The following is a 14,346-nucleotide window of genomic DNA, read 5'->3' as shown; positions in this document are numbered from 1 at the left end:
CAGACACACCATCCAAGGGTCACGTTGCGTTCACAGCGTGAAAGGATCCTCATGAGCGAGCTCAGACACAACTGTCACCCCCCAGAATTGGTTCCCTGGGACATTTCTGACCTCAAATATTGGTCTTCAAGCAACATAATGATAAACAGAAGAGTCCCACTACTCATTTCAAATGAAGAGAAAGAGAAGGAATCGGCTCATTTCTGCCGACATAACAGTGAGAGATGATGCTGGACTCAACATTTGGAGGGAAAAGACTTTATTTGAAGTTCACAGGAAAAGAAACAAATCCTACAAAATGATTTTTCCTCAGTTTAACATTTAAATATATATTTCAGCAGCGCTTTAACTTCAGTGAATCAACTCAGAATCAATTTTTACCACAAATTAAAAATCAAATACAAAACACACTTCTGATATCGGATACATATGAGGATATATTTGTGACTGGATTATTCTGTCTTGGTTTGTTCGTTAGACTTCCAAAGGTGCATTTGTGCTTTCTGGACTTCACAGTTTCAGTTCCTGGGCATCATTTTGCTGCAGAGTGGGTTCTGTGGACACACAATCACATCAATGTTGGCTCCTTCACAGCATCAAAGAAAGCTCTTTGATGCTGAAATGTAAAGAAAAGCTACCTTGTATTTGTTTTTCCTGCAATGCTCCCTCAGCTTCTCCACGTGCTTCACTATTTTCTCGACCCACTGCTCGTTGGCGGGAACACACAGCTGCATTTGACGCCTGGTCACCAAACTGCAATGGGCACCAAATCACAGGTGAGGAGCTGTGAGTTTACGACTGGGACGGTTGCTGGGACCCACGGGGCGCTGTGGGGACTTACATGGTGGCGTTAAGGCTGCAGCCCTGTCCGGCCACCTGCCGGCGGTAGTCCACGATCGCATGTTTCAACACTTGTTGTTTTGCCACCGACAAGCAGCAGTCCACCGGTACCTCTGCCAGTGTCACTGGAGGACGGAGGAGATCACCATCAGGTTTGTGACGTCACACTCAAAATTAGCCCAAAACGTAAGAACTACAAGCTACAGTCGTGGATTTTTTGGAACATTTAGAGCATTTTGTTGAGGCCTGTTTTCAGCTTGGCAGAGAGCCTTACTACATGCTGCAATGACAACACACAGACACACACTCAGACAGTTGTGAGTCATAACCGGCTGTAAGAATTGCGTCACGTCGCCTTTTGGAATTCACGGTGGTTGCCAGCGGTAAACCTTTAACTTTAGCAGACAATAGCAGGCGGAGCGTCCACCGACAGGAAAGGAACCGCACTGAACTTCCAGACCCTCCCAGTCCACTAAAGACGGACTGGAAGCGATTCTCACTGATATGTGGAGCACATTTCCCTTTTTGGCTACTTTCACCAAACGCACATCTTGTTTTGCACAGTGCTGGAAGAGGCCGTTATTAGAAGAAAATAAAGAACTGCAGAAGCAATGATGTCCTTGTGTGAGCTCACCTGTGAGACAGCAGCAGGAGATGAAGAAGATGCAGAAGAGGAGCTTAGCATCACCAGATGGAGCCATGTCTTTTCCTTAGCTGCCTGGACAGACGCGCTTTAGATGCCTGTTCTGTTCTGTGCTCTGTCACTCGGCCCTGCCGGCTTTTGTACACAGAGCTTGTCCAGCCCACTTCCGGTCTCCTCATTTTCACTCCATTCTAGCAACAGTTGGAATTGGAAAGTGAAACAGGTTTTGCACCCAGCTGGAAACCCCCTTTGTATTAACTTATCTTTGAAAGGGAGCCTCAGTTAGCTTTTGGGAAGCAACCAGAAGAGTTCAACAACCTCCTGGTCAGATCACTTTCCCACCTCAGGAGCATGTGTCTAATCTCTGAACTCATCCTGTAGCTACTGAATTAACCCTCAGAAGCACCAAACAACCATATACTGATATAAACGGCATCATTGCAGATGAAATGATGACCTTTTTAACCCCGTGACCCCAGAGCTCTCTCTACGCCTTGACCATACCTTCCATATTCACATTAATTTTCACTGCTATGCAGATGGCACCCTGCGGTGTCTCTCCAGCAGGCCCAGCTTCACCCTCAGGCTGAATCTCCAGATTTTCTTTAAAATCCTGGTGTCCCTGCACGCCTTCACCACTCTACACCCGTCTGACCTTTCTGTTAGTCACCTCACTGTGTGGAAAAAAAACCCACAAAAAATGCATCACTTAAAAGGAATCACTCTAATTTCTACAGAAGTTGGAAGTGTTTCTTAGTGAATTCCGTGGAATGTAAACCTAAGAGATTCTCACTTTCTCTTCCCGCCACACATGGAGAAATCAGGAAGTTGTTAACAAGCTGACTCTTTTTCTTTAACATTCCTTGTGAATATGTATTTGCTTGCAGTTCCTATTGCCTCCGCTAAGATGGCTCACATTTACAGAGAGGGATTCAGATTCCTGTAAATGCTTGGCTCTTCTCCATTTTTCTTCACTGGGTTCATCCCGGTCCTGCAGGAAAAGCAGAGGCTCTTGTCAGACTTGAAATATTGTCTGGAGTGGAAAACTGGGCAGGAATCCTGTACACAGAGGACAGTTTTACCGGAATTAACATGCTATTGCAGATCCGAGCACTGAGCTGCCTGAAGGGCATCATTTCCCTTCCCTGAAGAGCATTAGAAGAGTAATCCAAATCATCCTCCGTAGTAACAGCTACATTGGCTTTTTAAATAATGTCGACTGAAGGCTTGTCAGTTCTTTCTTTGTGTGTGTTCCAGTTGTTACTTATACATTTACTTATTTCCTATACTTATTACTGTAACCTTCCGGTCTGTGTCCAATAATGTTTAACCGGCCTATGTTTATCTTTTGGCATGTGCAGGTTAGCCTCACTTGCTAACACTTGTTAACACTTCACAGCAAATAATAAAAAAGAGCAAATTATTTCTTGCTCATGTTATATTTCTGCGTGTAGAGTGTGACTGAGTCAATATAGGGAGCGTCAGTCAAGCACAAATTTTCTTACCCTAGATGCCCTTGGGCGATGTTATCTTATCCACTTTTAAGCTCTATGTTTGTTCAGTTCAGGTGCAACAGGTACTGGTGTTGGCATTCAAACTTTCTAATTAATGTATGCAAAAGTAGATCATTGAACAAAAATAAAATAGCTCTACAGTGGCGTTGCTTTGGCTGTAGAGCCATGTGACTTCTGGGAAACTCTGAATTCTCCCTGGGAAACGACAGCATGACCTTTGGCAGCTGCGTTTTTGACCTTGCCCAGACTCTGCTGCTGCTGCTGTAAGGACAAAGGGTCCAGCAGAGCTGCTGCAGACATTACATAAGGAACTACATTCAGCACTTCTCCTTCTCAGATTCTCAGAGATGCCAGCTTTCAACTCTCTGTTTGCACTCACAACAGCAGTTCACTGTTAAACTTTATCAAATGGAGTGGACATGAAGAGTCAAATACTTATTTACTTACTTATTTATTTATTTATTTATTTATTTATTTATTTATTTATTTATTTATTTATTTTACCTCGTGTCTCTCCAGCAGTGACACAAGTGCCAGACCGATATTTGCTTTGTCACAATGAGTCTGTTGATCCTGTATCATGATAAAGCTTAAAAATTAAAAGCCAGAGCGCCTGACCAGGAAACTACCAACTCACAAACACACCCAAACAGCAGCCATCGAGGTAAATAAAAGCAAACACATTTTTTCCCCAACTCATCAAACAGCATCGCAGCTAAACTGCACCGTTTTGTGAAATAACATCTCAAGATCTTTGTAATAAAAAAATGTATATTTCAGTTTCAGCTGTATTAAAAAAGCGCACGATAAAGGATCAACATTGTTTTAACTGCCAGTCAGTTCATACGTGCACAAACATCCTATAAAAACACATTGAGTATTATAAAACTCCAGCTTCTACTGGTGTGTTACTTAAAAACAGTTTTACTTTCACCATTGATCCCAGTTAGCAATACACTAGCTGAGGTAATTTAGGTAACACATTATTGATTTAGAGTTTTGCGTAATGTCTGAGTGTCTCGGAAATGAAAATATTGTGCATTTCAGTTTTGTCGTAACAAAAAGTTGCCACTTCAGTTTACAATGCATCAAACGTTTATTGTCACTCATGTCAGCTCATACATACAAAATACCTCCAGTAAAAGAGATTATCTGGAAAACAGCAGCTTTGGTTTATTTAAATAAACAGTGAGACTTTCACTGTTCGTCCCTGTCAGCAATAAATGGCCTAAACGAACTTGGAAGAGGGACAAAGTCACAGTTGGATTTGGGATTCACACCATTTGTCAGCACAAATGAGATGAGATCATGACGACAGCCAATGGTGTTCCAGTTGTCATCTTCTGAAACGCTCTCCAGCTCTTCCTCCATCACTCACTCCACCTGCAAATATAGCAAACCAGGTATTAGATGCTAATCTGAAGCAGTTCTCCTCAACGCTGGGACAGAAACAGAGCTATTTAGGCTGGTTGTGTACCTCAGCCTGTTTCTGTTTCCTCTTCTCCAGAGCATCAATGTGTTTCTTCACCCACTTCTCTTCACTGGGATGGGAGACACACAGGTGGCGTTCATTCTTTGTCACAAAGCTGGTGATGCAGAAGAGAAACACAATTAGAAGAAAGAATGCAAAGAAGAGTTCCACCCAATGACCTCCGATTGATGGACGGAGGGTTTTTTTGATGTTTGACCCTCACACAGTAGCGTCGATGTCACAGCCGGTCCCAGAATCCTGAATCCTGTAGCTTTGGATTCTCTGAAGTGGGAAGAATTTGGAGGTTTTGGTCTTACAGCAGTCCAGCACAACTTCAGCTGCAGCAGGACAAATGCAGAACGTGTCAGAGCCAGTGGCGAGGACGTGCACACACACCTGCCCCCAATGCACCCAGGAGACTGAAATCCCCCTTCCTGCTTACCTGCTGCAAACTCAATGCAGACGAGAGCCAGGAGGAGCAGCGCTGCAGCCCGGGAGGCCATGTCTCTGGTTCTTTCTGGGGTTGTGAGTTGGGCTCCTTCTGCAGGTGTGTGAGGACGACAGGCTGCAGCTGCTTTTATAGCCGTGCACGCGAAAGTGAAAGTTAAATCAGCTCTCTTTGACTGGAAATGGGGAAAGCGTTGGCACGATCCAGCACACCTCCGCTCTGTCATGCGAGCCAATACTCTCTCCTTCAGGCATGTTTGATCTGGTGCTGGTTTAGCTTGAAAGGCGCACATGTGCATTAATCACAGCCGCGGCAGAGCAAAGTATTTAACGAAAGAAGGTTTTCTTCTGCGGTCAGAGAGCATCTTTCAGGAATATTAAATGTCAGTTAATGTGTAATGTTAAATTGTAACTGAAGTCCAAATAATTTCATCAGCTGTGGTGTCAGTTGGCTTCTTTCCCCAAGACACTGAGGGTTCGATTACCGTAAGAGGAGCGTGCAGGAGTGTTTGCACACGTACCTGCATCAACCCAAGCATTCCAAAAAAATCACTGGGAAATGTTGAGCAACAGTCAGAGTTGCCCCTTTCCAGGTAACAGGAAGAGCTCTAAACCATGAGAAGTGGTTTAACTACTCAGAGTGAGGGTCAAGATTAGTCACCTTTGCTGGATATTAGCTTCATTTTACACGTTTTTACAGCTGCTGGTTTTATTCAGGTGAAATGGAGGTGACCTGAGAGGAGGGGATGTGCCACAGGTGATTTAGGGTACAGATGTGTGGAGAAAATAATCACTCCAAGCTTTGAAAGTGTCAGTCAGGAAAACTCTGGAGTTTGGTTTAATCAGTCAGTAATGTGACATGTGTAAATCTGCCCAGGATGTTCTCACAGAAAGGGAGGAGAGAGGCTTCCAAGACACTTCAGACCACTCAGAACTTCAACCTGCAGCAGGTGTCATATCTTCAAAAATCACAGCAACAGCAGAAAGTAAAGCCCCAACAGAGTTTGGAGACCTTCTCAGGTCATCAGGAAGATGCTTTATTTTGGCAAAAGCAAAGAAGAACAGTCTCAAACACGCCGCCCCACTTTCCCACATGTCTCATCTCTTACTGGCACTTTCCTCAGCAAAGCTTGGAGTGATTATTTTTTATTGACCCTCACTCTGAGTAGTTAAACCACTTCTGGTTTAGAGCACTTCCTGTTGCCTGGAAAGGGGCAACTCTGACTGTTGCTCAACATTTCCCAGTGATTTTTTGGAATGCTTGGGTTGATGCAGGTACGTGTGCGAACACTCCCGCACGCTCCTCTTACGGTAATCGAACCCTCAGTTTCTTGGGGAAAGAAGCCAACTGACACCACAGCTGATGAAATTATTTGGACTTCAGTTACAATTTAACATTACACATTAACTGACATTTAATATTCCTGAAAGATGCTCTCTGACCGCAGAAGAAAACCTTCTTTCGTTAAATACTTTGCTCTGCCGCGGCTGTGATTAATGCACACGTGCGCCTTTCAAGCTAAACCAGCACCAGATCAAACATGCCTGAAGGAGAGAGTATTGGCTCGCATGACAGAGCGGCGGTGTGCTGGATCGTGCCAACGCTTTCCCCATTTCCAATCAAAGAGAGCTGATTTAACTTTCACTTTCGCTGTTACGATCCCAGTTATGTGGTTTAGTTTGCTTTTACTGTGCGCTCTGCGCACCTTTGCGCGTTTGGTTCCGTTTTGTCCCGCCACCGTGTTTTGTGTTTCTCTGTGTCAATAGGTCAGGGGTCGGCAACCCAAAATGTTGAAAGAGCCATATTGGACCAAAAAAACAAGAAACAAATCTGTCTGGAGCCGCAAAAAATTAAAAGCCTTATATAGGGCTTATAATAAAGGCAACACATGCTGTAAGTGTCTATATTAACTGTATTAGCCTACTTTCCAAACGATAAGTAGGCGACAAATACATGATGAGCATTCTTGATGAAATGTTTATTTTCCCTGCAGCATCCTGGAGAGAATGACGCACCACATGGCCACTCTAAGTTTAACTTCCATTATAATGAGATGTTGAAATTAAATATTTATTATACGCATTTATACAGCATTGGAAAACTTTAAGAATGTTTGTCACGTTTTTCTTCCTACAGAAATTTTCATATTTTTGAAAAAGCTCCAGGGAGCCACTAGGGCGACGCCAAAGAGCCGCATGGGGCTCCAGAGCCGCGGGTTGCCGACCCCTGCAATAGGTGCTGCGCCATGGTCTGTGATTGGCTGGTTCGAGATTGGCGTCCTTTTAAAAACCCTGGGGTGCCACCCAACGAATCCTGCTGGCTCCGTTTTCGTTCTGTTCCGTGACTCGCCACGTCAGCGCCACCAGTTTCCACTTCGTTTTGTGATACGCAGCCCGTCGGCTGCAGTTGGCCTGCTTCTGTGGAGAAGCCACTTTTGTCTACTTTTGTAATGTTTGCCATGCAACGTGCCTGTAACTATTGATTAGACCTCTATAATTTAAGTGCTCATTTATTTTTGTATCAACCCCACTTTTGCCATTAAATCTATAATTCACTCATTGATCTTGCGTTATTCCTCGTGCCACCTTCACTTTTCCCTGGTTCACAATTCCATACCCTAGACTGGAACGTGACAAATGGGGGAAGTCCACGATAGCGGATACTTTAGCTTCCACTGGGCGCACTTGGCCTTGGCCAACCTGTTTTCCCAAGTAGGTTACGGTTGCTTTGGCGAATTCACATTTAGCTAGGTTGAGGGTCAGAGACGCATCTCCCAAGCGCGTGAATACCAAGCGAATGTTATCAATATGCTCAGACCAGGAGGATGAGTAAATGACCACATCATCCAAGTACGACTCACAGTTTGGGACACCAGCGAGAACTTTATTCATAAGCCGTTGGAAGCTTGATGGGGCATTTTTAAGACCAAACGCCATAACCTTGTATTGCATGAAGCTGTCAGGTGTAACGAAGGCAGAAACTTCAGAGGCTCTGGGCGTTAATCCCACTTGCCAGTAGCCCTTGAGAAGATCTAACTTCGTAACGAAGTGGGCGGAGCCAACACGATCAACGCAATCCTCCATACGAGGTAAGGGGAAAGAGTCGGTTTTCTGTAGTCTGTACAGAATCTAAACGTGCCATCTGGTTTGGGAACCAGGAGACATGGTGAACTCCACGCGCTAGCACTGGGCTCGGCCAGTCCATGATTGAGGAGATAGGCTACCTCCGATTGCATAATTGCTCTTTTTGTTGGACTGACACAATATGCGTGCTGTTTTATTGGTGCCTGGTCACCTACATCAATGTCATGGCGAAGTACATTGGTTAATGTCGGAACGTCGGAAAACAAACCTGGAAACTCATTAATCAAGGCACATATATCATTAGATTGTTCCTCCCTTAAGTGCGACAAATTGTTTCTTAGTTCATGAAGCATCTCTGAATTTGGAAGCCTAGCAGAGGACACTGGGACATCACGCAGGTTTAGGTCATCCTTTTTGGAATGTTTGGGTTGATGCAGGTACGTGTGCAAACACTCCTGCACGCTCCTCTTACGGTAATCGAACCCTCAGTGTCTTGGGGAAAGAAGCCAACTGACACCACAGCTGATGAAATTATTTGGACTTCAGTTACAATTTAACATTACACATTAACTGACATTTAATATTCCTGAAAGATGCTCTCTGACCGCAGAAGAAAACCTTCTTTCGTTAAATACTTTGCTCTGCCGCGGCTGTGATTAATGCACATGTGCGCCTTTCAAGCTAAACCAGCACCAGATCAAACATGCCTGAAGGAGAGAGTATTGGCTCGCATGACAGAGCGGAGGTGTGCTGGATCGTGCCAACGCTTTCCCCATTTCCAGTCAAAGAGAGCTGATTTAACTTTCACTTTCGCGTGCACGGCTATAAAAGCAGCTGCAGCCTGTCGTCCTCACACACCTGCAGAAGGAGCCCAACTCACAACCCCAGAAAGAACCAGAGACATGGCCTCCCGGGCTGCAGCGCTGCTCCTCCTGGCTCTCGTCTGCATTGAGTTTGCAGCAGGTAAGCAGGAAGGGGGATTTCAGTCTCCTGGGTGCATTGGGGGCAGGTGTGTGTGCACGTCCTCGCCACTGGCTCTGACACGTTCTGCATTTGTCCTGCTGCAGCTGAAGTTGTGCTGGACTGCTGTAAGACCAAAACCTCCAAATTCTTCCCACTTCAGAGAATCCAAAGCTACAGGATTCAGGATTCTGGGACCGGCTGTGACATCGACGCTACTGTGTGAGGGTCAAACATCAAAAAAACCCTCCGTCCATCAATCGGAGGTCATTGGGTGGAACTCTTCTTTGCATTCTTTCTTCTAATTGTGTTTCTCTTCTGCATCACCAGCTTTGTGACAAAGAATGAACGCCACCTGTGTGTCTCCCATCCCAGTGAAGAGAAGTGGGTGAAGAAACACATTGATGCTCTGGAGAAGAGGAAACAGAAACAGGCTGAGGTACACAACCAGCCTAAATAGCTCTGTTTCTGTCCCAGCGTTGAGGAGAACTGCTTCAGATTAGCATCTAATACCTGGTTTGCTATATTTGCAGGTGGAGTGAGTGATGGAGGAAGAGCTGGAGAGCGTTTCAGAAGATGACAACTGGAACATCATTGGCTGTCGTCATGATCTCATCTCATTTGTGCTGACAAATGGTGTGAATCCCAAATCCAACTGTGACTTTGTCCCTCTTCCAAGTTCGTTTAGGCCATTTATTGCTGACAGGGACGAACAGTGAAAGTCTCACTGTTTATTTAAATAAACCAAAGCTGCTGTTTTCCAGATAATCTCTTTTACTGGAGGTATTTTGTATGTATGAGCTGACATGAGTGACAATAAACGTTTGATGCATTGTAAACTGAAGTGGCAACTTTTTGTTACGACAAAACTGAAATGCACAATATTTTCATTTCACACTCAGACATTACACAAAACATAAATAAACATAATGTAGCTTTTGACATGGAAAAATGTTTCATTCTAAAGTCAGTGGGAAGGACTTTAGAGCTTCATGATCTTCTGGTGGTTCTGGTGTCACAGAAAGACACATCTTTACACATTTTTCATAAAATCCCAACACAATCTTGTGTCATAAACCTGAACTTGGGGTAGCCGCTGCCAGACGTTATTAAGCCCCGCCCACCAGGTGGGAGCTGGTCGTTCTAGCAACCATGAAGCCCAACAGGTCAATGATCCTGTTCCAGGACTTTCTCCAAGTTACAAACGGCCTACAACAGTGACTGTGGCCTTCTGACATGAAGAACGACAACACTCTCCTTAGAAACATCAATTCCAGGTGTCCTTTACCTGCATCTTTACCTGCAGGCCCGTTCCATCACTCTTTGGCTGCATGTATCAGCTTCTATCAGCGCTCTTTCACAGCCCAAACTCAACTTCTCCATCTGACTGAGCCGTCAACTCATGGTTCTGCAGGACCTGCTGCAGGAGGGCCTCGGTTCCTCGCGGAATGATGCTGCCGCCATTGTGATGTAGCAAGGGGACGGCGTGTTTGAGATGGTTCTTCTTTGCTTTTGACAAAATAGAGACTGTTTACGGTCTGCACTGTTGGCGTAAACTTATTGTTTACTTTTCAGACGATGCAGCTGTGTTCCCAGAACGGGTGTCAGGTTGAAACTCGATGTTTATCGGACACTTTCATTTTTATGTTAAGTTACTGGAAAAATTACTCCTTTATCTGTGCTGCATCAGATCCCCGAAACACCCAGATGGGATCTGTTTACATTTTAAGACGGTCTTCACGCTGGAGATGCATTTCTGGGGAATTGGGGCGGAGTTCTCAGCATTTAGTTCCAGGAACTGACTTTATCTTCTGCAATTCAACCCCATTGGCTGTCAACGGTTGAGAATACCCGTTGACAGTCAATGTTTCCGCGCCTCTTAGTCCGGTCAAAGTGAGCAGATCTTTGTCCGTTAATCTTTATTCACAGACAACAATGGCCGTAAAGCTCGTGTTCAGGCTTGTTGGTGATTGAATTGCTTCCAGTGGAGTGTCTGCTGTTTATGGCGGCGTTGTTGTTCATTTTGATGTTTACACGGCTATTGGGAAAGTTGGGAATTTCCACCGACTACAAAACTTGTCATGTAACCAGTCCATCAAGACACACACACACACACACACACACGCGCACGCACGTGCACACAGGAGGTTGCCTTTGTCTTGGTAATCCCCCCTTCAGAGTCTCCAATCAAGCTAATGTGTATGTTTCTGCAGACAAGAGGCACTGGGAAAACATGCAAATATACCTATAAAAGCCAGAAAGATCATATAGGAAGTAGCATGTGGGAACTCAGCCTCTGCAGAAAAAGAGAGAAATCATAAAAAGATCTAACCACTAAAAGTACCACTGATACCCGCTGAGGTTTGAGGTTTGTAACAAATGTGCAACCAAACCAACCACCGTCCACACGGGGATTTCCTGTCTGATCACGTTCTGCCATCTAGTGCTGCGCAATCAATGTTGCAGCTTGTTCAGATGGCGCGCAAAATGTGTTCAAATGGTGTTCCCGCCTTCATCAAAAGTTACTTTTTACATTTCATTTTACGCTTTTTACCCACCTTTAATTTCATTTGCATGGTTAAAAGCCTGTGAAAATGGAGAATCTCCTTTGAGATGCACCTTTCTGCTTATTTACTGTTGACCATCCAGTGTCATATAGATCTTTGTCCCAATAACAAACAAATAACAAACATGTGTTACAAATTCATATCAACCCCCCCCCCCCCCAGCAGCATAATAAATATATATATATATCCATGCTGAGACATGTATTAAAAGTATACTACAGATACCGCTAAATGAGATATCATGAGTTTTATAAATCAACACGATGGAGCCAAGAACATTTCACACACTTTTAATTACATTTAAAATGTTTGTTGCTCCTGCTGAGAGAAATGTTGATGGTGAATTTTAATAGACTGTCCCAGAGCACCCTCCACACCTTTACTGCAACACTAATGCACATTTAGTCCTCAAATTGTGCTGCAGAAATAGAGGCATTGTGGCCTCCCAGTGTCTTCCAGCGTGGATCCAGCAGATGTCAGGGTTCCCTCGCAGATGTGGTCCGGAGCCCAGAGGAGGATGCTGTGTGCTGGGAGGAAAAATCAGCACTGGGACGACTTAAATGTTCAGCAAAAAATGGCCACCGGGTGGAAAGAGGGGACGCTGTGAGCACCTTTGGAGTAAAACATGGTCCGCGACTTATGGAGACGCCCGGAGTGCCCCACGTAGCTGACACACCGGGGGATAACGTTAACAATATCGCCGAAGGAATCCACTGCTTACTGGTGAGTGAATGGCGGATCCGCGGTGGTCTCTGGAGGGGCTAGCTAGCACCTCGCTAGCATGCGAGTTAGCTAACGTTGACAACAATTTGCATCTCGGCTCGGTAGTTTTTTGTTTGTTTGTTTGTTTGTTTGTCCAATCTTCCACGGCGATACAAGCGAATAATGTACGACAGTAGGGAGAGTCGTAATGACGACGCACATCCGTGTGGAATGAAATCTAAACCGGCTCCTTATTTTCGTGTTGTATTTACTTGAGGCCAGCGTTTAGCCTGACAGTTGTCGTTCAGATGCGGCGATGTCAGCTGGCCGCTAGCTCGCTGGCGGTGGTGGCAGAAGCTAACGTAGGTGGCAGAATCTCGGGCACAGAGAGCAAGTTTTGGCTTCCTCGGCTGCGCCTAAATCTGTGTTCCGCCACTCTGGCGCTCGGGGGGAGGGATGAGTTAAAACAGACGAGCAGTCAGACCGGTGGAATTTGAACCGTCGCCCCAGGATCTGGTGCTACGGTGCGGGCTGGCTGAGGTTTGCGTTAACCTCGGGAGGGGGGGGGGGGGAGTCTGTTTGCAGGCGGTGCAATGACTGGCAAAAACTGGCGTTACTTTGACCTTATTTCGTGCGTGAGACTGCGCTTCACCTGCGTGAACCGCCCCTCGGTTTGTGCATTGTTCCCGGTGACATGGCTGCTGGCTCCCACCCCGAGGAGCACCGACCACGTTAGCATGGGCTTCGATCATATGTTCATATGTTCATTTAACATATGATGGAAGCGCGTTCACGCCTCCACGGTGGTCACGCAGGCTCTGTTTCATCCCATAATAATTTCCAGTCCGCTTTGATTGCAATGCTGTTGAAATGACAGCTCAGTTGTGATCGCCCTCCCTAAATCTGTCATATTTGCTGCATGTGTAGAGTCAATAATGATTGTGTTTGTGCTTCATGACAGTGCAGAAATGTACATATTTCTCATGGAATATTGTGATTTGGACCAAACTTCATGCAACCACCACCACCCTGGATCTGCTCTGCATCACTGTTTACCGCCTATTAAACATCTGCTGGGCAGTTTCTTGTCCCAAACCGCCAGTTTTTACACCGGTGACGTGTTTCTGGGGCTCTGCTGGCACCAGAACTGCTCCTGTTTGTGCAGCGCTCCGATTAAATCCCACTCCTTTTGCAGAGCTCTCCGTGTTTGCACGCTGAGCCAGTTCTCTAGCTTTATCCCCGATCTCGTTAATACAGGTTGCGGAGACACAGATGCTGCGGTTGACATACGTGGAGCAGTGATGGGAAATATTTGGTTAGTGCCGCACCTTTGGTTACACACTCGAATATTAAAGATGGAGTAGGATGTGACAGTAAACACGTGCTGTTGAATGTGGAATGGAGCTACGGAGGCCTGTTTGGGCCAGGTGCACGACACAGAGAGCTGCCAGGCGTCTCCGATTTCAACCTTTCCGTTGCTGCATATCCTGAAGACAATGCACCATTTCCTCCGCTCTGTGGTTCGTTCCAAACAAGGATTTTTAAAGCTATTTTTAAAACATTAACGAGCTGTTGTTGAAACTGACCCAACGGTGGAGGGATGTTGGTACCCTGTGAGATGTTGCAGCTCTCTGACGGGTTTATGCCGGTCCAGACCTGTGAAGAGCACTTCCTGCTCCCCAGAACCCCCCCCCAGGCTCCTAAACCACGGCACCTCTCTCCAACTGTTGATTCTTTTCACTTTCTCGTGTGTATCCAGCGTTGCTGCCGGCATCGCCAGTGTTGGGCAGATGCCGTTCAGCTCCCCGCGGCCTCATATCCACGCAACAGCCGTTTAAAAACAGACTAGTCAGCTCTGGTGATATTTAGAGTGAACAGTGAACCAAAGTAAACCAAAGGAAGTCATATAACCATAAACTAGTCTTAAAATACAACCTGCATTAGCAGCTAATGTGGTCATGAGCAGCACTGACTTCTGTTTGTTGTAATCGTTATTTATGCAACATTAATGTGACTCCTGTAGGTGATGCGCCCCCCCCCCCCCCCCCCTTTCTTATCTAAATGGTATATTCCATTCCCACCCCACCTCCGCTCGTCTTCCTCCACAGCCCTGTGTAC

The 14,346-nt window shown here is 45.6% G+C and overlaps 4 protein-coding genes across 5 annotated transcripts in view; 2 read left to right on the top strand and 2 right to left on the bottom strand.

The window, feature by feature from the left end:
* Positions 1-242: 242 nt before the first annotated feature.
* On the bottom strand, positions 243-1,631 carry LOC130525322 (C-C motif chemokine 19-like). Of its 2 annotated transcripts, none has more exons than XM_057031960.1 (4): positions 1,475-1,631; positions 842-965; positions 635-753; positions 243-547 (listed from the first exon to the last, which is right to left on the bottom strand). In XM_057031960.1, exons 1-4 carry the CDS (start codon positions 1,539-1,541, stop codon positions 519-521), a joined length of 339 nt encoding a protein of 112 aa, XP_056887940.1. In that variant the 5' UTR covers positions 1,542-1,631; the 3' UTR covers positions 243-518. The 2 variants fall into 2 exon arrangements, with proteins under 2 accessions (XP_056887940.1, XP_056887939.1); XM_057031959.1 differs by having other exon boundaries at positions 243-554; positions 639-753.
* Positions 1,632-4,074: 2,443 nt separating this feature from the next.
* Positions 4,075-5,068, bottom strand: LOC130525772 (C-C motif chemokine 13-like). Its single transcript, XM_057032923.1, has 4 exons — positions 4,911-5,068; positions 4,692-4,806; positions 4,475-4,583; positions 4,075-4,380 (listed from the first exon to the last, which is right to left on the bottom strand). The coding sequence occupies exons 1-4, from the start codon at positions 4,969-4,971 to the stop codon at positions 4,372-4,374; spliced, it is 294 nt and encodes a 97-aa protein (XP_056888903.1). The 5' UTR covers positions 4,972-5,068; the 3' UTR covers positions 4,075-4,371.
* A 3,736-nt stretch (positions 5,069-8,804) lies between these two features.
* On the top strand, positions 8,805-9,798 carry LOC130526374 (C-C motif chemokine 13-like). Its single transcript, XM_057033987.1, has 4 exons — positions 8,805-8,962; positions 9,067-9,181; positions 9,290-9,398; positions 9,493-9,798. Exons 1-4 carry the CDS (start codon positions 8,902-8,904, stop codon positions 9,499-9,501), a joined length of 294 nt encoding a protein of 97 aa, XP_056889967.1. The 5' UTR covers positions 8,805-8,901; the 3' UTR covers positions 9,502-9,798.
* Positions 9,799-11,960: 2,162 nt separating this feature from the next.
* Positions 11,961-14,346, top strand: part of wdfy3 (WD repeat and FYVE domain containing 3) — a 47,898-nt gene continuing 45,512 nt past the window's right edge. The window contains exon 1 of the mRNA XM_057033719.1: positions 11,961-12,249. The gene's annotated coding sequence lies outside the window, so the exon portion shown is untranslated. The remainder of the gene's footprint in view (positions 12,250-14,346) is intronic.

This window comes from Takifugu flavidus, chromosome 5 (assembly GCF_003711565.1).
Source record: "Takifugu flavidus isolate HTHZ2018 chromosome 5, ASM371156v2, whole genome shotgun sequence".
Classification (NCBI taxonomy): Eukaryota; Metazoa; Chordata; class Actinopteri; order Tetraodontiformes; family Tetraodontidae; genus Takifugu; species Takifugu flavidus.
The sequence above is the reverse complement of the archived record's forward strand: the minus strand, read 5'-3'. Positions and strand labels throughout refer to the sequence as shown.

Bases quoted from the DNA above. Each gene is read 5' to 3' on its own strand.
- LOC130526374 (XM_057033987.1), top strand. From the start codon at position 8,902: ATGGCCTCCCGGGCTGCAGCGCTGCTCCTCCTGGCTCTCGTCTGCATT. The intron at 8,963-9,066 runs GTAAGCAGGAAG...GTCCTGCTGCAG, and splicing joins CTGCATTGAGTTTGCAGCAG to CTGAAGTTGTGCTGGACTGC. The intron at 9,182-9,289 runs GTGAGGGTCAAA...CTGCATCACCAG, and splicing joins TGTGACATCGACGCTACTGT to CTTTGTGACAAAGAATGAAC.
- LOC130525322 (XM_057031959.1), bottom strand. From the start codon at position 1,541: ATGGCTCCATCTGGTGATGCTAAGCTCCTCTTCTGCATCTTCTTCATC. The intron at 754-841 runs GTAAGTCCCCAC...TGCCCATTGCAG, and splicing joins TGCAGCCTTAACGCCACCAT to TTTGGTGACCAGGCGTCAAA. The intron at 555-638 runs GTAGCTTTTCTT...GTGTGTCCACAG, and splicing joins GCAGGAAAAACAAATACAAG to AACCCACTCTGCAGCAAAAT.
- LOC130525772 (XM_057032923.1), bottom strand. From the start codon at position 4,971: ATGGCCTCCCGGGCTGCAGCGCTGCTCCTCCTGGCTCTCGTCTGCATT. The intron at 4,807-4,910 runs GTAAGCAGGAAG...GTCCTGCTGCAG, and splicing joins CTGCATTGAGTTTGCAGCAG to CTGAAGTTGTGCTGGACTGC. The intron at 4,584-4,691 runs GTGAGGGTCAAA...CTGCATCACCAG, and splicing joins TGTGACATCGACGCTACTGT to CTTTGTGACAAAGAATGAAC.